The sequence below is a fragment of the Ailuropoda melanoleuca genome, chromosome 8 (assembly GCF_002007445.2).
Source record: "Ailuropoda melanoleuca isolate Jingjing chromosome 8, ASM200744v2, whole genome shotgun sequence".
Lineage (NCBI taxonomy): Eukaryota > Metazoa > Chordata > Mammalia > Carnivora > Ursidae > Ailuropoda > Ailuropoda melanoleuca.
Genome location: NC_048225.1, coordinates 103,232,596 through 103,260,021, shown reverse-complemented (window position 1 = coordinate 103,260,021; position 27,426 = coordinate 103,232,596). Strand labels below are relative to the sequence as shown.

Genomic DNA, 27,426 nt, shown 5'->3' with positions numbered 1-27,426 from the left:
CCCCTCGAGGCAGATCCTAGGCTGAAGAGATGTATGACCACTTAACTCACGATATCCAGACTTTCCTACACCATTTTATTTAAAACACAAATAAGTATTCTCTTTCTTGTAATGGCAAATGGTTCAAATAATGCTGAACATGAATCATTGACTAATACAAGGACTTTAAATATGAAACAAAATTATTTTTAAAAAAGCAAAAGAATAAAGGTTATATACAAAAGGGACCTGGAATCTTTAAGCTGATTCCAAAAATGAAATGAGTAGAAAATCTGTGGTGAAACCAGAACATTCCACCCCTGCTTTGGAGAAGGGCTATTATACAACATTCAGTCAGCTGAAGATGGATTGGTAGAGAGGTGTGTCTGTACATAAATTTCAAGTCATTTTTGCTTGTGCAGAATCATCCAGATCTTCCCAAGACTGAATGGGCAGTCCTGTGGCTTTCTTCCTTTTCCATATTCCCAACAAGGCTACATGAGGTTCAACTCTTGATGAGCCGCTTACAACAGCAGTTCCTTAGGAGCCAACATGACAGGTGGGTCAGATTCCCCTATGAGAAACAAAACTGGCCACCCACAGCAAAATATCAAAACGGACAAGTCCTTCTTTCCTCTTCCTTCCGATTATGTACAATATGTCTCCTTTCAAGACTCTTATCCCCATCATACTTGTTCCTTCACAAGTCTAAACCTTGAGGTGATATGAAGGAGACTGACATGAAGAAAATTCAATTCAGAAATGAAGAAAGCTGGAAGGTATACAATACACCCCCAGAGCGTCTCAATAATCCCCGCTACAGTACAAGTCAGTGTACTGCTACAGTCCATACATAAAAATTGGCAGCTTGGAGGAGTTCATTTTTTTCCCTCTGGTGGTTAAAGGGTACCAAATAAATACTGGGCAAGAGGAGTTTGCTGGGAGAGTTAGAAATAAAAAATTAACCAATTTTAATCCCTGTGATAATTCAATGCCAGTAGGAGGCAAGTACTGAAGAAGAGAAGGGACAACTTTCATGCTAAAAAAAGAAGTCCTCTAATTGTTATGTCACCATCTCTTATTAAAAATCCAGGGAATCCCAGAAATAGAAAATTAGTTTCAGAGGACCCTTGAGGCACTTTAAAGCCTTAAAAAATTACAGTAATAATAAATTAGCTATTGCTCTTCAGAGGCTTACAGAGCAGCAGAAGCACGGAAATCAGGTTGAAAAAGTTATGTCCAGATTACAAGCTTCCGGAGTTGCTCAGCCTTCTCTAAAGCTCAGTTGAATCTCCAAATACCTTTAAAAAGACATACAATTTAACGCAGATGGAGTGGATCTTCTGTTTAGGGTAGTGTGAAATTTGGTCCTTACTGGCAGCAGCTGGTCTTCATCCTTTTCAAACTCAGGTTACATTAATAAGTACATTAAGACAATACATCAAAGAAATACAACAACAAAAGGGAAGAAAGCCCAAACTGACAAACACCTCAAGGAGTCGCTAAGTTCTCTTGCACCCTTCAACTTGGATCTCCCTCTCAGTTTTTTTGTGGAGAGGTGTAAGACAGAACATCTTTCTCACAGATGCTAAACCATGGCATCAAATGGACAAAATGGTTTATCAAGGGACTTTAAAAATCTGACCCCAAGGAATCCAGGACACATACAGGTAATTCAGAGGTATACTTCTGATTTGGGGCAAATTCTAGACTAAAGAAATGATCATCTTGGGTAAAGGTTGTAATAGATGAAACTAAGTCCAGTTTTTTTTTTTTTTTTAAATGTTCTACCGCCTTCAGCTATCAATCATCTCTGACAGCTCAAGCAGAAGGTCATCTTCATCTTTCCCAGGATCCAAGTCGATCTCAGCTTCTAATTTGCCTCCTGAAATCTCCCATATTAGTTTCTCAAAATCATCCTCCACAGAAAGCGGGGGCTTTCCTGTTGAGGTGGAGCTGAGTCGGCGAGTTTTTGTGGCCATCTGAGATGAAGAAGGGCCAGATACTTCCGGTGGGGAGGAATCTGAAGAGGACTGGGTTGGAGGCAGCATAAGACTGCAAGGGAAAAAAACCAAAAGATTATTAGGAAAGTGCCCTTTGTTAATGGTTGATTGAATGGTCTCACGTGGTCTCAGGAACATGAACAGCGAAGAGTTATTTCTGATAACAATATAACACAGAATTGTTTTATTGATTTGGGACAAGGCATTTTCACTCTTTTAAAAATCGATTCAGACAGATACTTTTATTAAAACATTGTAAAAATAATGCATTCAATATATAAACAGTGGCACCCAAGGAGAACAGCAACCCTGCATGCATATCACGTTTTCTTGTAATTAACTGGAAGTTCAGCAGAGTTATTTAAGTTGGCTATTAAGTTGGTCTGAGTGGCTAAGTTGGACATATTTGAAGATTTATTTAGCAGTGTCATTCTCTAGAGAGCAGAAATAATAATAGTGGCCTAAAGTTTGGTTAAGAAGAATTACAAGGTATTACCTGTCTCTAGGTTTTTCCATCTCAGGCACAGTGACTGACTTGTCCTCAGAAAAGAGTGGGACAACCGCCTACAGAAGTAAAAGGAAAGTAACTCAGTGGGAGTCAGGCTTTTTTTTTTTATTAAGCATATTCATTTACTTTGCCACTTTCTTAGAATCATGGTTATCTTTCTTTAAGCCTGGAAATCGAAGAATAAATAACCCAAAGGACTCTTGAGTGCAGAAATAAGCAAAATACCTTGCCACCCAAGAATCAGCTTTAAAAAAAAAAAATTCCATTCTGCCACTCCACGAATGTCTAACTGTGAATGCAGAATACAGTAATAACCTGAACAACTAAAAGGCTTCGGAAATGGCAGAAGCAGCACACAGAGAGCTAGCAGAGTGACTCCTCCCCACCTTCCTGCCACGCTGACCAAAGCACCATACCATCTAGCTGGATCTACTTACCACAGCTGCTTTTCTGGTGGGGCTTTCCTGCAGGACGCCGCTGGAGCTGAGTGGCTTCACAGCTGCAATGACAGCAGGGTGGACCTCCACTGCCTTGCGTTTGGGGGCCAATTTGGGGGATGAGACAACTTTAACCACAGATGGCTTCACATTGACTTTGGGTTTAGCTACAAGGGACAGAAAATATCTGATTAACAGCTAGAATAATTCTTTTACGTGGAGAATAACTTAGAATACCAAAATTCCTTCACAATATTAGAAACACCACACACACCCCCAAATTGAAAATAACCCATAAACAATGTGTTCTACACCGTGGCCATCACGTAGATGTATACTCAAATAACTCCTTTCACTGGCTCTTGAATTTGCTACTGTTCTTCCATTCCCTGGTGTTTTTCTTCTTCAAAACCAGAGGAAACATGCACCACAGAGAGCTTTTATTCCCTCAGTGAGGTATAACTGACACAGAACATTGTATTAATCTTGGGTATATAACATAATGATTTAATATTTGTATATATCGTGACTATATGATCACCATGGTAAGTCTAGTTAACCCATTACCATACACAGTTACAATTTTTTTTGTATGAGCACTTTTAAGATCTATGCTCCTAGCACCTTTCAAATATACAATACAGTATTGTTAACTATAGTCTCCATGCTATGTTACATCCCCGTGACTTATTTAAAAATGTGGAATGCTTCATAAATTTGTGCATCATTCTTGCACGGGGGCCATCCTAAGCTTCTCCGGAGCATTCCAATTTTAGTGCATGTGCTGCTAAAGCGAGCTTTACACAAAGCTTTTTATTTTTTAAATATTTTATTTATTTATTTGAGAGATTGAGTGAGCAAGCAGGGGGAGGGGGAAAGGGAGAGGGAGAAACAGACTCCCCACTGAGCAGGGAGCCTGATGTGGGACTTGATCCCAGGAGTCTGAGATCATGACCTGAGCCGAAGGCTTAAATGACTATGCCACAGGCACCCCTAGACAAAGCCTTTTAAACAGCAATTTTCAATTCCGAGAAAGGAGCTTTATCTTTTTAAGCAGAATTATCAGAAACACTACTTTCCACCTGTGTGACAAGTATACAACACAAATGGAATTTTGTTACTAGGGAGTTACTGGAAACTTGGTAATTTTCAAATCCTAAAGCAAGACACACTAGTAAAACCACTCACCTTTACCCCTTTTTTCCAAGGTCTGTGCTGCACATTTCACATTCAATATTGAGTCCCCAGTGCCTGAGGTTTCTACCTCTGCCTTTTGGGACGACTTTGTGGGAAGCCGCTTTGTCAGGTGCCGTGTGAGGCCCGGCACAGTAGTGAGCACCGGCTTCTCTGCTATCTGAGTATTGCGAGAGCCTACGTCTCCCCGGAGGGGTGTCAAAACTGATTTTTCCTTCTGTGAGGTTCCCCTCTCCAGCTGTTTCTGCATGTGCTTCTCTCTTATGGTCTCACATCTCTTGACTTGAATTTTAGTGATGCCAACTCCTGTGGTCTCTTCTAAAGCCTGTGGGTAAATTTAAACGACAGATTTAAAATTTCATACCCCTAACAATCTCTATGATAATTATTATTTGTAAGTTATCAGGTTTTATAGCTCAATTAAAACAACAACCGAAAAAAACTTGGGGTGCCTGGCTCAGTTGGTAGAGCAAGTTACTCTTGATCTCGAGGTTGTGAGTTCGAGCCCCACGCTGGGTGTAGAGGTTACTTAAAAAATAAAATCTTAAAAACAAAACAAACAAAAAACTTGTTTAAGAGAAAAAAATACACCTGAAACTAATATAAATATGTCAATTTTATCTTGATTTAGAAAATCTTGTTTATAAGTTACTGGGCTGACATCTATGTAAAGCAGAGTCTTTGATATTAAATGGAAAATACCAAGCTAAAGATCAAAGTTAAAGACGTATGAACAATGAAAACCCCAATTTTACAGACTTACACAATCATGACCCTCTGTCAAAGACAAATGCCTCCTAAATAACCAGACACTCGCACAAAGATTTATGTACAATGATGTTCATTACCTTAATTATGTAGAACAAAATCTAAATGTCCAGAAGATTATATTGACATAATAGAACATTATGTGGTCAGGAAACACTAAAACCCCAAAGAATTATGAATATTGCAAAATAAAAGCACACTGCAAAATGATACACTATAGAGTTCTCAATTACTTTCTAAGCATGAGCTAAACAATGAAAAAGTTCACATACAGAAGTACATAAATAAAAGGCTTGAGAAAAATCCATGAAAAAAAGCTCATGATTGTTTTATCTGGGTTGCAGAATTATAGGGTTTTTACTTTTAAAAAATAAAAGTCTGCAAATTTTGTACACTGAGTGCCATTATGCTTAGTTTAAAAAACATTAAATGGCCAATTAAAAAAAAAAAACTTTTACGGGGGCAGAGAACAGATATAAACAGAAGTACAAAAAATTCTCGTAGAAAAGTATAAGCATAATGAAAGATTGTTTACATCAATTATCACTGAAGTGTTATATAGAAATTTATTATGCTAAAACTGAAAGGTATGTTTTATCATTCATCTGGCCTTTGCTTGCCATGAACAAAACTATGAAATGATCTTAAATAAACTCACCTCTTTAGCCTCTGTTCTAATAACACTGCTCTGGGAAGCAACTTCACATCCTTCTTGAAGTTTCTTCTCTTCTTTTATACCTATATTCACATTAAACACATCATTAATTATTTCATTAGGCTGCAACTTCAGGAACAGATTAAAGCAAAACTTTTCTTAATGAAAATAAAGATAAGACAAATAAAATTGTAGATGAAGCCTATTCATCCTCATGAAGTTTCAAAATGCACCTTAAAATATCAAGTCTATATAGCACTCCTGTAAAGAACTTCATCTGAGCCAGTGTTTTTCAAAGTTATCTCAGTAAAGTTCTCAGAGAACGCCTATGAAAATCCTGTGGAATACTTCCCTTTGAAATATCACTTGGGGAAATGGTACCACAGACAAGTTGTGGTGTTACCTGGTTTTTTTGTGATTCGGAGAAGCCGCCTTGCCCCTGGGGCGGCCTCAGGCTGAGGCTGGGAGCTGGCACCGCTCTCAGAGCTCTGCTGTCCCCGCAGGGCCTTCTCCTGTTTAATTTCCTCCAGCGTCTTGATGCGCACCTCCTGCATCGACTTTGTTCTGCCTGCGGGCTCCTCTGGTGGTCCTTTGCTGGTAACTACTGCCGGCAAAACCACTGTTTTTTTAATTTCACTCTCGGTCTTTAGCTTGATGCAAGTTACATCCTTTTTGCTTTTTTGCCTCTCTGCTTCCTGCTGCCGGTGTTTCTTTTCAGCCAGGACCTCAGAGAAGGTTTTGATTCGGATGGTGGAGGGGCTTCTTGTTCCGAAAGTAGAATCGTCAACTTTTGAAGGTCCTTCTGTCTTGAGTTTAGGTTGCGATTCTCCACGTTTCTGAATAGCTTTTTCAAGAAGAATTTCTTCTAATGTCTTCACATGGATCTCACCAACTTTAGTGACTCTCTCTGTTTTCATGGGCGGGGGTGGGGGGGGAAACAAGTCACTGTATTTAGAGTTCACCTCTTTTTTTTTTTTTTTTTTTTGGAAGATTTTATTTACTTATTTACAGAGACAGACAGCCAGTGAGAGAGGGAACACAAGAGGGGGAGTGGGAGAGGAAGAAGCAGGCTCCCAGCAGAGAAGCCTGACATGGGGCTGCATCCCAGAACGCCGGGATCACGCCCTGAGCCGAAGGCAGACGCTTAATGACTGCGCCACCCAGGCGCCCCTAGAGTTCACCTCTTAACAACTTATGCTCTCTCTATTCTTGGACCAAGGCAGAGTCCTAACAGAGTGGTATCATGTAGGCAGGTAATTAAAATGATCAAAGTATAAGTTTCAATTTCAGTTTTAAAATACTGCAACGTTTCAGGTAGTGGCCCTCAAGGAAGACTCTTAGGTGTCAAAAATTACTGATTTGTTGGAGTTCTATTCAGAAGCTTATTCTTGAAGAATCTCAAAGCCATTAATTAGTTGGAGACATCTGTCATTGTAAATCTTAACAAAATGGCAATTAATTCTTCCATTCACTTATAAACATGTGCTGGACACTGTGCTAGAAATATAATGGTAACCAAAACACAATCTCTGACCACATGTAGTTTACAGTAGGATAATAGTAACTTTGTGGGTTTTTTTTTTTTTAAGTAAGCTCTAAGCCCAATGGGGCTTGAACTCATGATCCTGAGATCAAGAGCTGCACTGCATGCCTTACTGACTGAGCCAGCCAGGCACCCCAATAATGTTAACTTTGATAAAGGAAGTATAATACTACATAGGAACATATAGCAAGAACCCCAACCTTTATCTAGGAATCGGTTGAGGGAAGCTTTTCAGAGGAAGTAACATAATTTAAGTGGTATCTGAAAAATGAATAGGAAGTAAAACAGGTAATAAGACAGAAGAAAAATGGGAAAGGCCCAGAAACTGGCATGCCACTGAAGAGCTGTTTTTATGTTAGCCATTCTGCATCTGTTTAAAGAGCAAATTTCACACTTGACAGATATGCTTGTCATCATTACTGAAGGGCTAAAAAGAAATAATGAAGTAATGTGGGAAAAACAAGAAAAATATGGAGACTGTACACACAGGTTTGATAGCTGAATGACGGCCTTTTTTTTTTTTTTTTAAATTTTATTTCTTTATTTGTGAGAGAGAGAGGGAGAGAGCACAAGCAGGGGGAAGGGGCAGAGGGAGAGGGAGCAGGAGAATCCCTGCTCCCCGGGGCTTGATCCTAGGACCTGACCTGAGCCAAAGGCAGACGCTTAACCAACTGAGCCACCCAGGTGCCCCTGAATGACAGCTTTTAATGAAAGAACCAAAACAAAAAATAACTTTTAGCAACCTTAAACATATGTTTGGTTTCACCTTCTTATCTTTTGAACATGCTGTCCCTTCTACGGAGAATGAGCCCTACTGGTCTCATTCTCCTGCTGCCTAGTTTTAACTGAGTTCAGTTTAGAACCTGACACCCGCTAATCTAGTTTATTTCTCCGGTCACAGCACTGTTCCCACAGTACTGCAACTGCCCGCATTTCCGGCTGTACTAGATACTTCATGAGAACTGACTGTATGTAGTTACCGGAAACAGTTTAGTACAGTACTTGTACATAAGCAGCACTCACAGAGATACTGAATTACTTCCGTAGGCTTTTTAAATAAAAATTCTTCCATTTAAAGATGGTGGACTGATCTCAAAATTACCACTCCAAGGAAGTGTGTGAATGGTGACATGAAGATCTTGTTTCCCCACTCTACCAAAATTTTATCAAAACAATAGAGAAGACATTAAAAACAGAATAAATCCACAATAGCAGTAGAAAACAAAGCTGCCAGTGGTAGAGCGTAAATCTCGAGGGACTGGATTTCTGCGATAAGACAGCAGCTATCCGAATTTACAGAAAAATAGAAAAAGAACAAATGAAACTATAGGAGTAAGATCTGTTCTTCCCAGCAGAGCCAAAGAAAACTGCCGAACTAGTAGGAAAAGCAACAGTGTGTAGAAATGTAAGGATGGCCTACAGAGCAGCTGGGCCAGTCACGACCTTCCCCTGGGAACTGCTCCCTGAAAAGAGGAGAATCTTTTCTCCTGGGGAGAAAACCTGGGGAGGGGAGCAAGTTAGGAGGCTGGGGCTGAAGGGAGAAGATGAACAAATGTCAAGTAGAAAAAGAACAGGGGAGAAGAGGAAAAAGGAAAGCTAGGGGAGAAGAGGAAAAAGGAAAGCTAGGGAAGGAAGCTTTCTTACTAGTAATGGTATGGGCCCCCGGCCCTCTAGCCTGCAGCCCACACACACCAGCTACCTTTCAGCGTGCCCTCCCTGCCTCAGGCAGCCCTCACTCGTGTCTCCCAGCCAGGAGAGAGGATCCCTTGGGCATCAGACCTTTAGCACCTCCACAGGAAACCCAAGTGCTATGAAAAAAACAACATTAAAAGTAAACCAAAACAAACAGAAGTGATGAAGATGACGAAATAATACACACTTTTTTTTAAGATTCCAATTAGAAACTCCAGGGTAGCCTGAAATGAGGCTGTGAAACAGGGAGAAACCAGAGAACAAAAAAAAGGTCTTGGAAGATAAAAACACAGGTGCCCAAATAAATCCCACCAAAGGAACTGAATAATAATAAAAAAAAGACAAAGCTGGTCAAAAATCAGCCATCTAGAAGAGGCTTGGCAAACCACAGCTGATGGGCCCAATGTGGCCACGGCCTCAGTCGTGTATCCAGCTTGATTAGGACACAGCTGCATAGACACGTACACACTGCACAGCACTGCATTCACAAGATGACGGCACAGTGGAGTGCTGTGATGAAACTGCACAGCAACACCTGAAATATTTACCCTCTGACCTTTCATAGAGAAAGTCTGTCAATCCCTGACCTAGATAATAAAGCCAAGCAAAGGTCATAGAAGGTGAGGCAAAAATCAAAACCAAATGAAGAAACAAACAAAAAGCCAAGGAGCGGAGAGCGTGAAGGCAAGGTCAGAAGACACGTGAAGCCTATGTCCTGAAGTGCCAGCCTCTGCCTAAGAATGCCACAGAGGGGCGCCTGGGTGGCACAGCGGTTAAGCGTCTGCCTTCGGCTCAGGGCGTGATCCCAGCGTTCTGGGATCAAGCCCCACATCAGGCTCTTCCGCTATGAGCCTGCTTCTTCCTCTCCCACTCCCCCTGCTTGTGTTCCCTCTCTCGCTGGCTGTCTCTATCTCTGTCGAATAAATAAATAAAATCTTTAAAAAAAAAAAAAAAAAAAAAAAAAAAAAAAAAAAAAAAAAAAGAATGCCACAGAGCAACCAAAAGAAGAATGTGAAGACATACTCAGAAAAATGACAGTAAGAGTAAGTTTCTATAATAAGAAAATAAACTTGATCACCCCCACAAAATAATTCCAAAGGTCAAAAGCAATATGTGTTCTTCTGTAACCTTTCTTCATTCAATACAATGTGAGAAGTTTTTCAAATTGTTATTGTTCAAAATGACTTATTTTGTCATTTTTTATGTTTGTACATAACTACCTTGGTTGAATTTTTGTTGGATATTTAGGTAGTTTCTAATTTCTTACTACTGATGCTATGGTGAACTGATCACTTCACCATCTTTTAAGAAGAGAATTCATGGGGCGCCTGGGTGGCTCAGTCAGTTAAGTCTCTGCCCTAAGCGAAGGTCATGATCTCCGGGTCCTGGGATCGAGCCCCCGAGTCACACTTCCTGCTAGGCAGGGAGTCTGCTTCTCTCTCTCTCTTTCTCTCTCCCTCACCACCCCTGCCGGCCCCTCTTCACTACTCGTTCTCTCACATAAATAAAATCTTTAAGAAAAAAAAAGAGAGAGGGAATTCATACCAGTGAGTTATCAATTACTTAAAAATAAATAAATAAATAAATAAAACCATAAAAAACACAAGCCCTAACCTAACTGCAACAGGAAAATAAGACAAAAAGTAAACATTGTTATGGCAAGGAAAAAAATACCAGAAGCTAGTCTTAGGGTTTACCTACCTGCTGCCTCCTCACTGTTGGGACCAGCTGACATGCCTAATCGCTCCTTCAGAGACTTGGAAACGTGAACTGTAAAAAAAAATGTATTTTAAAAACCAAAAGTTTAACAGAGACCTTTTTTTCCCCCCAAGCTCACAAATTATGTTTGTCTTATTTTTCTTTTCCACAGAACAAGACCTATGCAAATCATGGATTCCCTAGAGCACTCTGGAAGACTCAAAAAAAAAAAAAAAAAAATCTTTTTTTAGATCTGAAAAGCAGAAACTATTGAATTCAGGGAAATAATTTTGTTATTGTACAAACTTCTATAATCTTAATGGCATCAAAAGGCCCCCCCAATCTATTTAAAATGTGCTTTTCAGTTATGAGAACTTTTAATATGATCGATAGGCAAGGAAAAAAAGGTTATGACTGCAAAGAAAAAGAGTAACTTGTCTGCTCTGAGAATCCAAGAAAGACCCTAAACAAAAATATCTACTCATCAAAGCCTCTTGGGCTAGAGGAAAAGTGGAAAGAAGTTTCTCACCTTCAAGAGAAGTTAAAACTAAACACAATAAAAAGGAAAAAAAAACCCACCTATTCTTTTAGTAATTAACACCAATGTTTGTTTCACTGCCAAGTCATAAAAGGAAAAGAAATTCCAACCTTGACTTCTTTCTATAAATAGAACTTCAGCCACGTAATCATTTTAACTCCCAAATATCTCTCAATTTAGCAGTCCACATCTCTCCATACCAACTTTTAGAACACTAAATCTATGCCACTAACTCCTCTTGTCTAGATTATTTTATTAACACCCTGCTAACTCCTATCCTGGACAGCACCCTTGCCCCCTCCTACTCTTTTCTCCATATTTTGGGCAGGGCGGTTGTTCTAAAATGCAAATCTGAGCTTTTGTTCCTTGTTTATAACCTTCCCATAATTTGCTACTAAGCCCAAACTCTCTACCACGGTTTAAAAGGCTTTATATAATCCACTTCTTTCTTCCTCTCCAGTCAACATGCTCTTTACCCCAATTCTGTTTTTCAATCATTCTTGGTCCCTTGAGTATATCCTGCTTTTTTAGCTCTGTACCTTTGCATATGTTATTCTCTCTGCCTCGGCACAGCCTCTGGTCCTTCAAATTCACCTGCCTAATTCCTGACTCATGTTTCAGGTGTAGGCTTCAACATAATTTGCCCTGGGAACCCTTCCCGACAGATGGTAAAAGATGTGCCCTTCCAGTGCGCTTCCACAATACTGTGTACTTTTTCCATCACAGAATTTATCACAATATATGTAAATATTCCTATCTGCCATTATTGTGTACGCTCCCGATGACTGTGAGGGTATTTATTTTATCCAGTGGCATCTCCCTAGAATCTAGCAGAGTAAATACTCAAATGTTTATTGAATAACGCAGACACAAGATAATCTAATTTACCTGAACAAAAAAGAATGATGAAACATACCTGTTAACATTACAAGAGACAAGTGTCAAGGTTAAAACACACACACACAGAGTACATGAGAACGAAGATACCTTTCTTTGGTGCTTTATCAGTGTTTGTTTCTGTAGCTTCCACTTTCTTCCCTAACCTCTGTGCAAGGCTACGCTTTAATGGAGGATCGCCGTCACCACCTACAAACGGAGAGAACTTAGTTCAAGAGTTCAAATCAATCTTCAACAAGGTCAAGAAATACAAGCAAAACAGAAAATGCAGAATAATTGTGTCAGTTTTCTGCATTTATATGGTGTGATCATTGAGTAGTGTCGTTAGAGAACTCAATGTTAGAGAATAAAAATGTCCCGGAAAGAATAAATAAGGAAAGGGACAAAAAGCAGAATGTACAAATCAGTATCTATCAAATAATTGACTAAAACTACAAATGGAGAATGATAAGCCCTGATTAAGGCCAAAATTCAGAATTAGGAATATATGAAAAAAACTTCACATACAAAAAATATCTTAAATGGCCACTTGCTGAATTCTAGGCATAGCTGTGGTTAAATGCACCTGGGATGTTCCTGGTGGTCAGCGAAGGAACTGTTATATTTCCTGTGACATGAAAACTTGGAAGACCAAATAGCCCCCTCTCTTCAACTGTAGATGAGAAGTCTAAGGTTATGAAAAATTCTACCTTACTCAAGTCACCAATTAGTGATAGAGCCAAGACCTTACCAGGTTTCCTGACTCATGGTTTATTATATTATACTGTTCATTATGAGAGCTGTTTAAATGTCACAAGTTAAAAATTGTTCTTCAGATTGCTTTACTGAAGATAATCTTTGCAGGGTCCCATTAAAAATTCGAAAGACCCTACACAGGGTATGATTTTCTCTCTACTCTCACTTATAATTTAAATGTGAGACCAAAAATCACAAAGTTTACATGTATGTGGACATTTAAAAAGCTGTATTTTTTACCTAAAATTTCTCAGGCAGTGAAAATGGTTATCAAAGAAAACACAAAACAGGTTAAGATTTCATATTTGCCAGCACATTTTAAGAAGAGTATGAAGGAATAGCTGAAATCAGAGAAGATTTTCAAAATTCTTTTGAGACACACACATTAGGGTTACGTAACATGACAGTTCAATAATACGATAAAACACTTCCCTAAACATAAAATAGCATTAACAGACTCAGGGACCAAATTTCTATTAACTGGACACCTTTTTCCCTCTAAAAAACTCAAATTTCGATTTGTCCAAAGAGACAAAGAGGTACCTTCTTTATTGTTTTTTCAACATAGTACCTTCTAAAAAGCTGGTTATAATCTACTTAAATTTTAACACTATAAATTTCTATAAATCAATAAAATGCAAAATGCTCATGTGAAAAAGAAATTTTATAAGTTCTTTCAGTCAAGAATTCAGAGGGACCAGCAAATAAATCAATATCGACAGGACACTGTATAAAGGCAGTTTTGGAGGACATTATCATGTTAACGCACAGAAGAAAACAAAAGATGTGCACAAAATTCATCTCACCTACTGAAAATTTTCGTTTTCCCAGTCTCTCAGTGAGACTCAATCTTACCAAGGGTTCTTCTCCTGAAACAGCAAAAACAGAATTTCTCTATTACCCAATTTTTCTGAATTCAGTTAACTAATAATGGGTACAAAATATGCTCTGATATCATGAGCCCACCCAGAAAGTCGCCTGAAAATCGATCTCAGTATTAAGACTGTCACACGGGGGAAAAAAGATTTAATCTATTAAATAATAATTTAAATAACCAAATGCCCAGCTCAAAGGGAATCAATAATACAGCCCTAATTATTAACAGTAGCCAAGTATATGAAGACGGGCGTGTTCTAATCAATTGCTTACAAAACCCAAGCTATACTTTTGCTTATGCACTTAGAGATGCTAAATGAAATCAGGCTCTATTACTAACTCTCATGTATTGATAACCAGCAAAAAGTGAGTTCTCTTTCCTCTAATTGTTTGTTGTTTGAACAGCACATTTAAATGTATCTGCATACTATAATTACTCGTGTCGTATTTCTTACCAGGTTTAAAACTACTAAGGGAAAAGGCTTACATTTTTCTATAAATTAAAGAGTTTATTATAGTTCTTTACCCACAATGGGCAGTCAGTAAATTTGCTGAATGGATACAGAGAGAGTTAATGTAAAAATTAAATATACCTAAATGCTGAGAGCTGCTTGAGCAAGAATTTCAACCTTTTAAGTAAGAGTCAAATGCACTGGTTTTTCTTTTCATCCTTCTATCTGACCAACATACTAAAGTCTTCCTGCAAATCCATCAAAGAATACACTACACCCAAGGACTTTGCTCTCCCAGTTATTAAAAAGTGGTAGCCTGACAACTCTCAACCTAGACCCACCTATACCTTACCTTGTTTGCTGGAAAGAGTTACTGTCCTCACTACAGTCCGGACATTCTCTTTTTCAGGTCCTGGAATGGCCTGAGGTTGGAGTAAAAGACTGGAAACTCCGGAAGAACCTTCTGAATAAAGCAAGTCAAAGAACAGCAAATAATTTATGGAAATGAAGCTATTATAAGCCAAGAAATTTTGCTTTGTGATCAGTTAAATTCAATACAGACCACGGATGACTATAAGCCAGTCTTTCTGCTCTTATCTGCCTACAGTGAACTGGGGTGGGGTGGGAGAAGAGGAGATAATCCCTATTTCTTATCTGCTTTTGACACAAGGTAAAAAAAAAATATAAAAGCACTCAATCTACTTTTATTTACCAAAAGGCTAACATTTCAAAGTTAACCTGAAACACACCAGCCACCAAGTGTGTCAATTCAACCTTTTAAATCGAATCCAATCATCTGCAAAACACAACTCCAAGGTTCCTACGGAACAAGCTTTAGCAAGCAAATACTTAGAACCAACCATTTGATCCTTCCTAAACAATACATTTCACACTGTATCTGTAATTTTTAGGGGTGGAAATAAAGACTGATCAGGCTGAGGCAAGCTCTAGAAGAAAATTCTAGCAGCTTCTAAGAAGTATTCATCTACTATAAGATAAAGATTTCCCTCTCTCAATGTGATTTAAAGTTGTCCTTTGGAGCTGTATTTCTGAAGATAAAGCAGTTCTTTCAAGTACTGAAAAAGCAGCCCTGAGTTAAATAAGTCTGTGTTTTATACTTCAAACAAGCCACAGAAGTCAAAATCTATGTGCTCATTTTGGCTGCTGCCAGTGTCCTTATTCTTCTAAGTGTCCCTGTTACTCTTCTCCAGCAAAATTCAACAGTCTGTGTCAAAACTGATGACTTACCACCTTGCTTCTTGGATTTTTCCTTCATTTTCTTTGACTTAATTTCCTCAAGAGTTTTAATTCCAAAATTCAAACATTCACCTGAGAAACCCAAATAGAAATCACATGAGGAACTAACACCTCATGCCCTCTGCATTTTATTCGTGCACAAGCACTCGAATGTTTTCTGAATGAGTAAGAGAAAGCACGCGTCAGGATGGGTGTGTATAGTGGGGTCAGGGGAGAGCGAGGGGGTGGTGCTCGGGATCGAAATTTCAAATGTATTGAAAATAGTTTGGGCACATTCAACAGAGCTGTCAGATTTATGAGCAGGAAGTAGCATCAACGCAGCCTCTTCTTACCTTGCTTCAAACCGACCCCAGGTTTCCGGGCAGAGGCTGTCCGTAATCCATTATGGACTTCGGGAGGCGGCTGCAGGATGGGTGTTTTAGTTTCATCACCTTCCTCAGAAAACTGATCTATGTATCGACATGTGAGGCAAATTTACAATTAACAGCAGGCCCAAGCTTTAATCCTGATTCTGAGTCACTGAGTGACCCTGACCATTTATTTGCCTTAGAGAAAGAGCTAACACTTACCGTCGTCATCTTCATCATCATCTGCAGCATTGATTACTACTGGTGGATGGGTGGGGCTGGGAACATTTTCTGAACTTTCTACTTTCATAACACTTCGCAGCTGAGGGGAGGGATTAGACTGGACAGACAATTTGTTCTGTTGAACTGTGAGCTGGTTAGCCTTCACTTCCTCTTCTGGTGACTCAGGCACAGTGGGCAACACAGCTAGACATAACATCAGTCATAAATTAAAAAAAGAAGATAAAATCCCAATTCATCAAAAATCTCCAACCACATATGCTGTTTGGTGATTTTCCTTATGACCACTTATGTCTTTTTACCTGATTTCCCCATTTTCACAATTAGGTTCTAAACTCCCAGGGAGAGGAAAAAATGGCTTTTAGCTAATAACTCTTCACTGCACACAAACACATTCAAAGTAGGTGTTCAAAAGACAGAATAATCTGGAGGCTAAATGTATAAAATTATTTGCAAATTCTAGATGTTTAAATATTTTCATACTGAAATTCAAAGTTTTTTTTTTTTTTTTTTAGGATTTTATTTATTTATTCGACAGAGATAGAGACAGCCAGTGAGAGAGGGAACACAAGCAGGGGGAGTGGGAGAGGAAGAAGCAGGCTCATAGCGCAAGAGCCTGACGTGGGGCTTGATCCCATAACGCCGGGATCACGCCCTGAGCCAAAGGGAGACGTTCAACCGCTGTGCCACCCAGGCGCCCCTGAAATTCAAAGCTTTTTGCTCAGCAAAAAAGTAGTTGTTAAAAGACATAGTAGGTAACACTTCAGAACTAAACCAGAGGAGCAAGCCCACTTTTTTCTCTTAAATACAGGGGGGAATATGAAGCCATTAAATTTCAATCACATAAGATATGGCTCTTAAATGGCTGATCATTCCAGTAGGAAATGTTAAAGGAGATTTTGGAAATAAAAACTAGCTTTTGGGGGGAGTATAAATTTTATTTTAGATTATAGCCTAGAGTCAGGTTGGCAGACTTCTTCTGTGAAGAGCTAGATATTAACGTACTTTAGGCTTTGTACTCTACATAAGACACACCTCTGTGTCTCAACTCTGCAGAAGGAGCAGAAAATCTGGCCACAGAAAACATGTGACTAAATGGGCATGGCTTCCTTCCAATAAAACTTAATTTTGTAAAATAGGTAGAGGACCAGATTTGCCAAACCGTGGCCTGGAGAATCCAGTTTCTTTTGGAAAACTCACTGGGTCTTATAAGAAAATAGGAAATGAAGCTATACTAATCTGAACTGTCATGCCAAGAAACATCTGGGAGGCAGCATGGCTTTTGGTAACAAAGTTTTAATCCGGACTGTGATACTTAACTTGTTTATGACTACGACTATGTACAAATCATTTAACCTAAACTAAAAGTTCAGTTCCCTCATCTGTAAAGTGGAAGTAAAGCTGCTCTCTCCCGAGACTGAAAGGCAGTGTATGTAAAGGACTCTGTACGGCATACATAGCAAGTGTGCACCAAACAGTAACTACTCTTTTAAAAAAAAAACACATCTCACTTTTGCTTGGAGGTAGGAAAAGGCCATCAACATAACGTCCTCTGTTGTGATGGAAGGCGCAGTTTAGTTTCTGACATCCCATTGGTTGATTCTCCCAGTAACAAGGAATCTCACTACGTTTCTTCTATAGGAAGAAAAAACATTGTTTTCAGATAAAAAATGAGGTGTGACCTGTATTAATTTAGTCGTTCGTCTTCTGAATAAAGTTCATTCAGGCTTCAAAACTCTTGAGGCATGTGAGCTGATTGTGGGCAGGAGGAAGAGGGGTTGCTGGAAGTGACACTCCATGCTTGAGGGAGAGATGAAGGGAGTAGGGAAATAGCTCATCCGCTGTTACTGGAACCCCTAAATGCCTACACTTAATTGAGAGAAGCAGGACAATATATTAGTTAGGGTTATGGAACCAAAGATAGTGTTATGCTACTTACTGGCCATGTGACGTTGGAAAAATAATTTAATGCCTCTCGGCCTTTGTTTCCTCAGCCACAGAATGGCAATAACAGGTGCTATCTACTTGGTTTCTTATGAGGATTAAATGAAATAACGTATACGAAACACTTAGCACATAGAAAAGACTCAATAAACTGCAATTTATTTAGAACTGAAAGCTCAGAGCTTTGAGGAAAATTTTCCCTTTCATGACTTCTCAAAGGAAGGCACAAATAACACGCTAAGGACAGCACTTTTCCTTGCCACACTACCTCACGCTTATGAAGGGGAATGAGGAAAAAGATACCCTCACACCTAGAATAAACTGCTGGATCATAGGTAATATATCCAGCAGAAATATATACATTAGTTCTAATATATACATTAAATGTGTATAAAGAATGGTTCAAAACAATACTATTTATAATAGCTCCAAAGTGGAAACCCAAATGTATATCAATGCCAGAATGGATAAATACATTGTAGTTTATTCGTGTAATAGCATGCTATCCAATACTGAGAAGGAGTAAACCATCCCTACACTTCACAGGACAGTGCAGAAGGAAGAAGCCAGACACAAAAGAGTACACACTGTGTGATTCCACTGATGGGGAGATCAAAGCAGGCAAAATTTCTCTATGGTAGTCAGGATAGTGGTTAACTTGGAGGGAGTGGTTAGTGACAGTCAAGGGACAAAGGACAAAGACAGATTTCGATCTGTTGGATTATGTTGGATCTCTCATCATAAGCAAGTGAAGGTTTAAAATTCTGAAAATATGAATGAGAGAAACAGAAATAATGACCATCATAAAAAGATCCTCAAATGTATCGAAAAGGGCAAAGATGAAAATCTATTATATTGAGAGACTGAAAACTCGATAGTACACTGTGTTAGTAGGAACGCGGAAGAACCATCCAGTCCCATGTACTCATAATGGAAATGTGAATTAGCTCAACATCACTGAAAGGCGGTTTGGTTAAAAAAAAAAAAAAGTATTCACAAAATTTATGTCCTGAAAGTACAGCAAATTCCTTTACCTTTCAAAGAACTGGATAGAATTTATCAGACTCCTGGCACAGCCAAAAGGTTAAATATAGTAATAGCTACCACTGTTTTTTTATGTAAAAATTACAATTATTCAATTACTCCTTCCCCAAGGTAGAACCTAACGCCAATCTGTCTTGCTCCTGGGTTTGTCCTAAAGTTTTTATTTCTTTCCTGGAAGCAGTTTTCAAATTACTGAATGACTTCTGTAATAGTATCCTCTATATACAGGAGTCACGTGACATTTATTGTCAGTGTCATATTTCACCAACAAAATCTCCTTATCTTTCCATACCAATAAAGTTTCCCTTTTAAAAAATCCACTTACTGGATTTTGTTTCTAAATGAAAAGTAATATAAAAATAATGAAAACCACTTGGAAAATGGTAATAAACGCCTGCCATTCTATCACCCAAAGAGAATCACTTGAGCACAGAATTCTCGGACGTTAAAAAAAAGAAAATTGTAAGTGCATCTGGCTGGCTCGATTGGCAGAGCATGAGACTCTTGATCTCGGGGTCATGAGTTCAAGCCCCACATTGGGCGTAGAGCTTAATATTTAAAAAAAAAAAAGAATGAAAGAAAAAAATTTAAATGTCTACATGGACACTGAAAAGAAAGGTACTCCAAATAATTGTATAAATTTTTTACTTGGCAACACATCCTCCATAGAAACATTCTCCTATAGAATCATTTCTTTAGATGTTTGAAAGGCTGAACACAGCACATGGTCCAAAGATATATAGCTGATTCTCACTATCGGAAGTAGTTACGTTTATGAAGTCACCATGAATACTAAAACAGCTAATACTGAACCACTCTGCTCCTAAAGGAAATACAGAGTTAGAGTCAGTTAGGTTCCTGCAAGTTTCTGTCACATTTTCATCAAACGATCAATACATAAACTGGTTTGTGTTTAAGGACACCTTTATTCATTAACCCTGAACTCAAGGCTAAGAGCACTACAACTCACAGCTGAATGAAGCTTATCGAATACATGTATTCTCTACATAAGGCACGCAAGAGCTTCCTCGCACTTAGGGACAACTACACAGCACTTCAGCACCACACTTGGGGGTCATTTTAATCAGCCACAGAAAGGACAAAATCACCAACAAAAAGGACAAAATGCAAAAAAGATGGCATGAAACAGACCACAAAAAGGACGTTTGCTTATAGTATGAGAACTGAAACAAGGTGGCAGAGTGTCACCTTGTCCGATCTCAACCAGGAGTAGTGGGTAAGTCAGGCTTCAAATTTTTCAGTGCTCTGCACATGTCTGCTGATGGCCCGTGAAAGCACTGCATGATTTGGGGGTTACAGATAAATCTTAGTGAGTAGGCAAATTTGCAAATATGGAACTCATGAATAATGAAAATCAACTGCATACAGAAGGGGTTACAGTAAAAAGGCTCCTTTCCATTCCTGTCCCCACTCCCTGACAGTCACTGCTGTCAAGTTTCTCCTTTATGCTCCTAGAAATTTTAAAAATACACATGCACATGAAAAACAAATTCTTCTCCCTTTTTTACACAAATGATAGCATATTATGTACCTTATTCTGCCCCCTGCTTTTTCACTGACAATATATCCTATCTTTCCATACCAATAAAGCTTCCCTTTAAAAAATTTTTTAACAGCTGTCCAGCATTTCACTATATGAATGTAGCAAATTTGTTTTAAATGAAGGTAATTTCACATATTTTATTATTACAAATTATGCTACAACGAGTAATTCTGTATATATCTGGCTTTTGCACATAAGAGCACAGATGAAACAAAGGTAGAAAGAGCACACAGTATTTCTGAAAAGTGTAGCCAAGTAAGACTCTGTGCAGAAAAGCGCTGAGCAGCCCTAGACTGCTACCTTAGATACCCCGCCTGCAAAGTTGGCCCTTGGAATGTTCCTAGTCAGTTAACTGATTACAGTGCCTAGACTGTGCAAATAATATGTCCTGTGCTGAACGCCGGGCATCCTCCTGGGAGTCTAGAGTTTTGGTATGTGATAGGTAGAGGGTGCTTATGTGACCAGCCCCATTAAAAACCTTAGATGCCTGAGTCTCTATTGGGCTTCCTTAGGCAGAAATATCCCACACATAGTGCTGCATTTTCATTGCTGGCGGAAGTTTGTGCTCTGTGTGAACCTTGTGGGAGGGAGATCATAAAAGCAATCCACACATGGATCCTTCTGGATTCTTTTTTTCTTATGATCAGAGAGTGTTATCTCCCCATCAGTGTAATAAATTTTTTTTAAGGTTTATTTATTTTGAGAGAGGGAGAGAGAATGAGCCCAAGTGGGAGGAGGAGAGGGAGAGAGAATCTCAAGCTGAGCTTGGAGCCAGACGTGGGGCTCAATCTTACAACCTTGAGATCACAACCTGAGCCAAAAACAAGAGTTGGACTCAGTCGAGTGTACCACCCAGGTGCCCCTCACTGTAATAAATCTTAGCCATATAACTATATGCTGAGTCCCAGGAGATTCTAGGGAACCTCTCAATGCAGATGTTCCTAGAGACCCTGACATACGTTCTAGGGAGTTGTACCAATTCACACTCTGCCAGCAATATAACAAAGCTGCAGAGTATTTCTCTGAACTTATTCCATGAATTCCCTGCTCTTTGGAAGACAGGCAGCATAGAATGCAGTTAAAAGGCCAGAAATCTGGAGCCCGCCTGGAACAGCTCTATGAGCCCAGACATACAAACTGCAGAGTCAGTACCTTCCTTCCTTCCCCACCTCCCTCAAACAATTTACTCCAAGGGTATTAGGTGAGGCTGAGAGATGAGAGGTAGGCATTCATGCTGGGAGAGGGAAGGGCGCGTGGCCCAGACCGGGGTGTTGGAGCCTGACTGAATGAAGAAGGCACCAGATGACAAGGTTGAACTGGCCTAGGGTGTCAGACGTCATGAGAGGTTGGGAGGGCATCTGTGTAGGAGGGTGGCTGGGCACAGTGCTGAAGCCTGAGCAGGGTGAGGAAAGCTTCTGTGCAGAGGAGATCCCAATGTAGGATGAGGAGCATATATGTAATATGGAGAATCAACCTAGAATAGGCAGCAATGACTAAGCGGGGTAAGGCAGGCAGGGTCTTCGCAGGCAGGGACCTGGTGCAGAGCTGGAATATAAGCAGGATGAGAAAAGTATGCATCTCACGTGGGAGGGCAGCTGCACACAGAGAAGCAGAGTCCCAAGGTGTTTAAAAGGGCATTCATGGGGAGAGGAGTCCCGAGTGGGATGTTGGGGTCCAAGCATGGTGAGGATGAGGTCCTCGTGGCAGAGCAAGGAGAGAGGCCTGGTACAGGGTTGTTGGAACCAAAACAAGGTCAGAAAGATGTCCCTGTAGAAGAGCAGCTTCATGTGTGATGTCAGAGCCTGAGGGGAAGGAAGAGTCTGGGAATACAATATTGGCTTACACAACAAGGGGACTGACAAAATCAGTTAACATTGAGGACAAGTTTCTCACTTTTGGAGAAGAGAGTTACAAGTATGGAAAAGGAGAAGCCTAGACTAAACCCTGAAGTGCCAGGGAACTGAAGGCATCTATGTGAACTCATGATTTTCAATACACAGACATAAAGGATAAATGATGATGTAAATGTATGTAAATCTATTTATATACTCTTGTCCTGTCCACTGCAGGCCTAGAAGCAGTGAGACCCCAGGAGCTGCCCAAATCTTATATATATATATATATATATATATATAAAATTCTTCACTAAAAAGATCCAGGGCTCCTTAGAGAAATGACTGATTCCAGGACTGGAGAAGGAAAAATATAGGATGAACCTGAAAAGTCCTGCCAGGCCATAATGCAAAAAGGTATTCAAAGAATGATGAAAACATTGAAAGGACACAAAAATCAGCCTGAACAGCTCTTACTGGGCAAATCTGGGTCAATCCGAGGATTAAAAATTATAGTAATGGGAGGCGCCTGGGTACTGCAGTCGTTAGGTGTCTGCCTTCGGCTTAGGGCGTGATCCCAGCGTTCCGGGATCGAGTCCCACATCGGGCTCCTCTGCTGGGAGCCTGCTTCTTCCTCTCCCACTCCCCCTGCTTGTGTTCCCTCTCTCGCTGGCTGTCTCTCTGTCACATAAATAAATAAAATCTTTAAAAAAATAAATAAAAATAAAAATAAATAAAAATTATAGTAATGGAGGGGCACCTGGGTGGCTCAGTCGTTAAGCGTCTGTCTTTGGCTCAGGGTGTGATCCTGGCGTTCTGGGATCGAGCCCCGCGTCAGGCTCCTCCGCTGGGAGCCTGCTTCTTCCTCTCCCACTCCCCCTGCTTGTGTTCCCTCTCTCACTGACTGCCTCTCTCTCTCTCTCTCTCTCTCTGTCGAATGAATAAATAAAATCTTTAACAACAACAACAACAAAATTATAGTAATGGAGCACAACACACTGAATAAAAGAGGAAACCATGAGTTCACAAACACATACAAGTAGAAAAAGACTGAAAATTTAGTGAGAAATGGGGTAATGACAGGGTCTCAAAGTACCTCTCCACAAAACGCATATTAGTTACAAAGAGGAAACCTTTATAGTGAAGTAATTTAATTTGGTACAAACCACCTTTAATGGAGTGATCAAAGTTACCACCACCAGTAATGAGATCATTAAAACTGCATGACTGCGCTACCTAACGGTGTGCACTGAGAGGAATTACGATATACCTGTCAGAGGTACAGAATGTGAACTTAGTGATGAGAAAACACCAGACAAGGACATCCTACAAAATAACTGGCCTATAACTACCAAAAGTGTCAAGGCAACTGAAAAGTGAAGAAAGACTGAGCAACTGTTTTAGACTGAAGGAGAATGAGAGAGCAATGACAACTACATTCGACACTCCATTCTGGACTTGCTCCTTCTGCAATAAAGGACATAACCGGTAGAGCAGCAAAACTTGAATGGGATCTGAGGATTACATGAAGGTAATCTATCAGTGTTAACTTCCTAATTTTGATGGTTGTATTACGGTTATCTAGGAGAATGTCCTTGTTTGTAGGAAATATTCATGAATGTATCTGGGAGTGACAGGGAATGTCAGTAGTTTACTTCCAAGTGGCTTAGAAAAATGTTTTATAATGTACTTGCAGGTTTTCTCTAAGTTTGAGACTGTTTAAAATAAACACAGAAATATAAATACTCCCCAATGATACACATAAAATTTTTACACTTTAGATAAATTACCACACTGGCTCCCAGAAAATGATACCAACTCATTCTCCAAAATATCAAGACTTGAAGTGAGCATTATGACAGAACTTTCACTATGGCATTAAAAAAAATTCAACCTGCACATTACATGTAAGGTGCCATTTCTTAAGCAGGTTCCACGCCCAGCGCAGAGCCTGACATGGGGATTGATCGCACGACCCCGAGATCATGACCTGAGCCTAAATCAAGAGTCGGATACTTACCCGCCTGAGCAACCCAGGCACCCCGTTCTCTCTATATTCCTTATTGGCCCATCACAACACCAGACTGCTTATTATAACACAAACTGAAAACTTACATCAATCTCCATGTGCCGAAACCTGCACACCTGTCGAAAACAGCGTCCCTCTTGCCATAACGTGCAAACAGTTTCATTTCCTAGTGCAGCTTCACAGTGACGGAAGGGACAGCTGTCACCCTGTCAATGAAAAGAATACAGAAAAGAACTGTGGTACCAAAACAGATCTTAGGTAAAGTGTACACTCTAACAGTTTCCTGGCATCCAGACAAACACAAAAGAGTAAGGAGAGACAGGCATGGTAGAAAACTGAGGTGGAAGACAAGAACAATCTGAGGTCAACAAATTTATAATTTCTTATGACCTATTTCTTGACAGTATCCTTCATTTGATTTCACAACATAAGTGACACAGCGGAGATGCGGCTGAAAAAGGTTAAGCGGGAATATTTAAAGTGACACTCTTTAAAAATATATTTTATAGTTCTTCAAAACCATTTCATACATCTTGACTTGTGTAACTAGCTTTTGATAGAAAATCACAAGTAGACTAGGATTTAAGTATAATTCCATGCTCCACTATATACTTCTACAATGGCAGTATCTGAAACAAAATGCTATAAATGCTCCGAGCTTTGCTTAAAACTGATCATTTTAAACATAGCACTGAGAAGATTTCAGAAGTTTTTTAACAACATATACATTTATAAAATTAGTCGCAAAGGAACAGAAAAGTGGATAGATCTGAATGGAACTGCCGAAGAATCAAGCAGAAAAACAGGAATTTTTGACAGAGAAAAAGAAAAAATGCTACAAAAGCATATTTAGAAGAATGGCCTTTTACCCAGCAGGAAATCTGAAGAAAAAAGTCAAATTCAACCCACAACAGTTTCTACAAGTACAATACAACCCACCCATTCATTTAATACAATGTAAATAAAGCCAAAGTTTATGGCCAGGGCAAAGTGCTCCTAAATAAAATCAAAGGCACCCTAACAGGGTAATTATTAATAGGTAATTATTAACTATTAACAGGTAATTATTATCAGTAAGAGGACAGTAAATGATGGCTAAAAGTGGACTTTTTCACTTTTGTAGAAAATGAAGAACATAAAGAACATAAAGGAAGAGGAAAAAAGGATGAACAAGGAATTCTCCCAGGAGTACTAGAGTACTATTCTCTGCTAAGAAAATGATAGCGGATAATAATAAATGGTTGAGCAAAACAAAACATAAAAACTTAGTGTACTGGGAAAATCTTATCAAATCTCATTAGAGAAATTGTAGAAAGAACTCATTTTAAAGACGCCAATTCTTACTTTGGTACATGTAGAATAGAAAAAGAAATAGCAGTCTTCTCCTTGATTAGGCATGCTGGGTAGATCCTTAGATCAGAAGTGGCTTCTTGAAAACAAGCCACTGCTTCCTCAAGGCGAGGACCAGCTCCAAGTCCTCTTGAAATGGGTTTAATCTTCCAAAAGACAACTCAATCAGAGAAATCGTCTTTAAAATGCAATCCTAAAATGAGAAGACATGCATTAAAAGTATTTCAGATAAATTCTTTCAACTTCCTCCTCCAAATCACCTCAACTGAAAGCCAATTGTTAAAACCAAATTTTAACTGTATTATGTACTTGCCTATTCAGAGCTTTGTGAGCTCTGATTAATATTTTATTCTTATGTGAACATTATACATTCTCATTTATAATGTAAAACTTTTGTTAAGGACAGCCATGCCCTTCTTTTGTATTCTCTACGGAGCTTGTTACATGGCTTCAGCATAAGATTAAGTAAACAGGCACTAACTCCATAAATGATCCACATTTTAGGTCATGAATGGGACCTATAGTATTTTACACAGGATATTTGCTAAATCTACATTGCTGACAAACTAGATTTTTTTCATCTGACAAAAGTTCCAATATTCACAAGCATTTTTATTTCAAAAGTATGTCATTGTAAGTACGTGGGAAAAACCGTCTCACTCGAAGAACTGAAACAACTGCCCGCGGACACATCTGTAGAGCTTACGGAACAAGGATGGCCAGGGGATTGCACACCAGTCACAACAAGGAGCAGAAGTCGTCCTTGGATTCTTCCCATCAGACAGTGCTTACAAAAACCACAAACAGTCCCCACCCTCAGCCCTTGCCACACCAAGGCCCCCACACTGAAGTATTCTAAAAAGCTTCTACAAAAGTAAAAACACATGACAAGAGCACATGCCAGAATTTGGAAAGGGTTTCTGCACACTCGTACATCAGAGACCAGGTTTCAGAAACACCAATCTACAACTTGAAATCAATTAAATCAAATTCAATCATATCTCCCACTAATTAATAATCCTAATCCAAGAAGACCAGGCCACAATAAAAACCAGCCTTGAAGTCAGCAACCTAGGTTAGGAATTAAGAGTCTTCCACTAAACATATAATAAAACCTTTAAAATTTGCAAACTCTCTGACTCACCATTTCACTTCTAGAATTTATCCTGAGGTTAACATTCAATCCATATGCAAAGTAATAATACACAAGAAAGTTCACTACCACTTTGCTTCTAAAAATGAAGACATATCCAGACACCTAAATGTTCAGAAACTGGGGTCTGTTTTAAAAAATTATGGTACATCCAAACAACGTGGTAATATGCAGTGTATTACAGATTTTGGTACCAGGAAATGGGGTGTGGCTGAAAAAATATCTAAAAATGTGGAAGAAGCTTTGAAATCAGGTCACCAATAGAAGCTAGAAGTTTTGAGCTACTCGACAGAAAAAGCCTATGAGAAACTGCTACTAGAAAATCCGAACTTTAAAGGAGTGTCTGGTGAGGTTTCTGGGGAAGCATTATTAAGAGAATGAAAAGACAAGTCGCAGACTGGGAGAAAAAATCTTTGCAAAATACATAACTTATAAAGGACTGGTATCCAAAATATACAAAGAACATTTAAAACTCAACAAGAAAACAAATCAATTAAGGAATGGGCAAAAGATCTAAACAGACACCTCATCAAAGACGACACACAGATGGTAAATAAACATATGAAAAGATATTCAACATCAATGTCACTAGGGAATTGCAAATTCATTTTAGAATGGCCAAAATCCAGAACACTGACACCACTAAATGCTGACAAAGATGAAGCAACCGGGTTTGGAAAACAAAACCAAA

At 39.2% G+C, this 27,426-nt stretch overlaps 1 protein-coding gene and 1 non-coding gene across 20 annotated transcripts in view; both read right to left on the bottom strand.

Moving 5' to 3' along the window:
• Positions 1-54: 54 nt before the first annotated feature.
• The window catches only part of LOC100463562 (zinc finger BED domain-containing protein 6), a 41,069-nt gene continuing 13,697 nt past the window's right edge, over positions 55-27,426 (bottom strand). For 17 of the 19 annotated variants that reach the window (XM_034667088.1, XM_034667092.1, XM_034667093.1 and 14 more), the window contains 16 exons: positions 25,577-25,775; positions 24,319-24,438; positions 17,331-17,454; positions 15,802-16,005; positions 15,565-15,681; positions 15,224-15,304; positions 14,328-14,438; positions 13,454-13,516; positions 12,003-12,101; positions 10,481-10,549; positions 5,948-6,451; positions 5,548-5,627; positions 4,116-4,446; positions 2,928-3,094; positions 2,479-2,546; positions 55-2,034 (listed from right to left, as the gene is read on the bottom strand). In XM_034667088.1, the coding sequence (XP_034522979.1) occupies positions 1,776-2,034; positions 2,479-2,546; positions 2,928-3,094; positions 4,116-4,446; positions 5,548-5,627; positions 5,948-6,451; positions 10,481-10,549; positions 12,003-12,101; positions 13,454-13,516; positions 14,328-14,438; positions 15,224-15,304; positions 15,565-15,681; positions 15,802-16,005; positions 17,331-17,454; positions 24,319-24,438; positions 25,577-25,630 (2,451 nt within the window). In that variant the 5' untranslated portion in view covers positions 25,631-25,775 and the 3' untranslated portion in view covers positions 55-1,775. Of the gene's footprint in view, positions 2,035-2,478; positions 2,547-2,927; positions 3,095-4,115; positions 4,447-5,547; positions 5,628-5,947; positions 6,452-10,480; positions 10,550-12,002; positions 12,102-13,453; positions 13,517-14,327; positions 14,439-15,223; positions 15,305-15,564; positions 15,682-15,801; positions 16,006-17,330; positions 17,455-24,318; positions 24,439-25,576; positions 25,776-27,426 lie in introns of those variants that run through there. The other 2 variants (XM_034667100.1, XR_855704.3) reach the window with 2 other exon arrangements.
• On the bottom strand, positions 3,621-3,723 carry LOC117803578. The gene has a single exon (XR_004627527.1). It is a non-coding gene; the product is annotated as a U6 spliceosomal RNA (small nuclear RNA).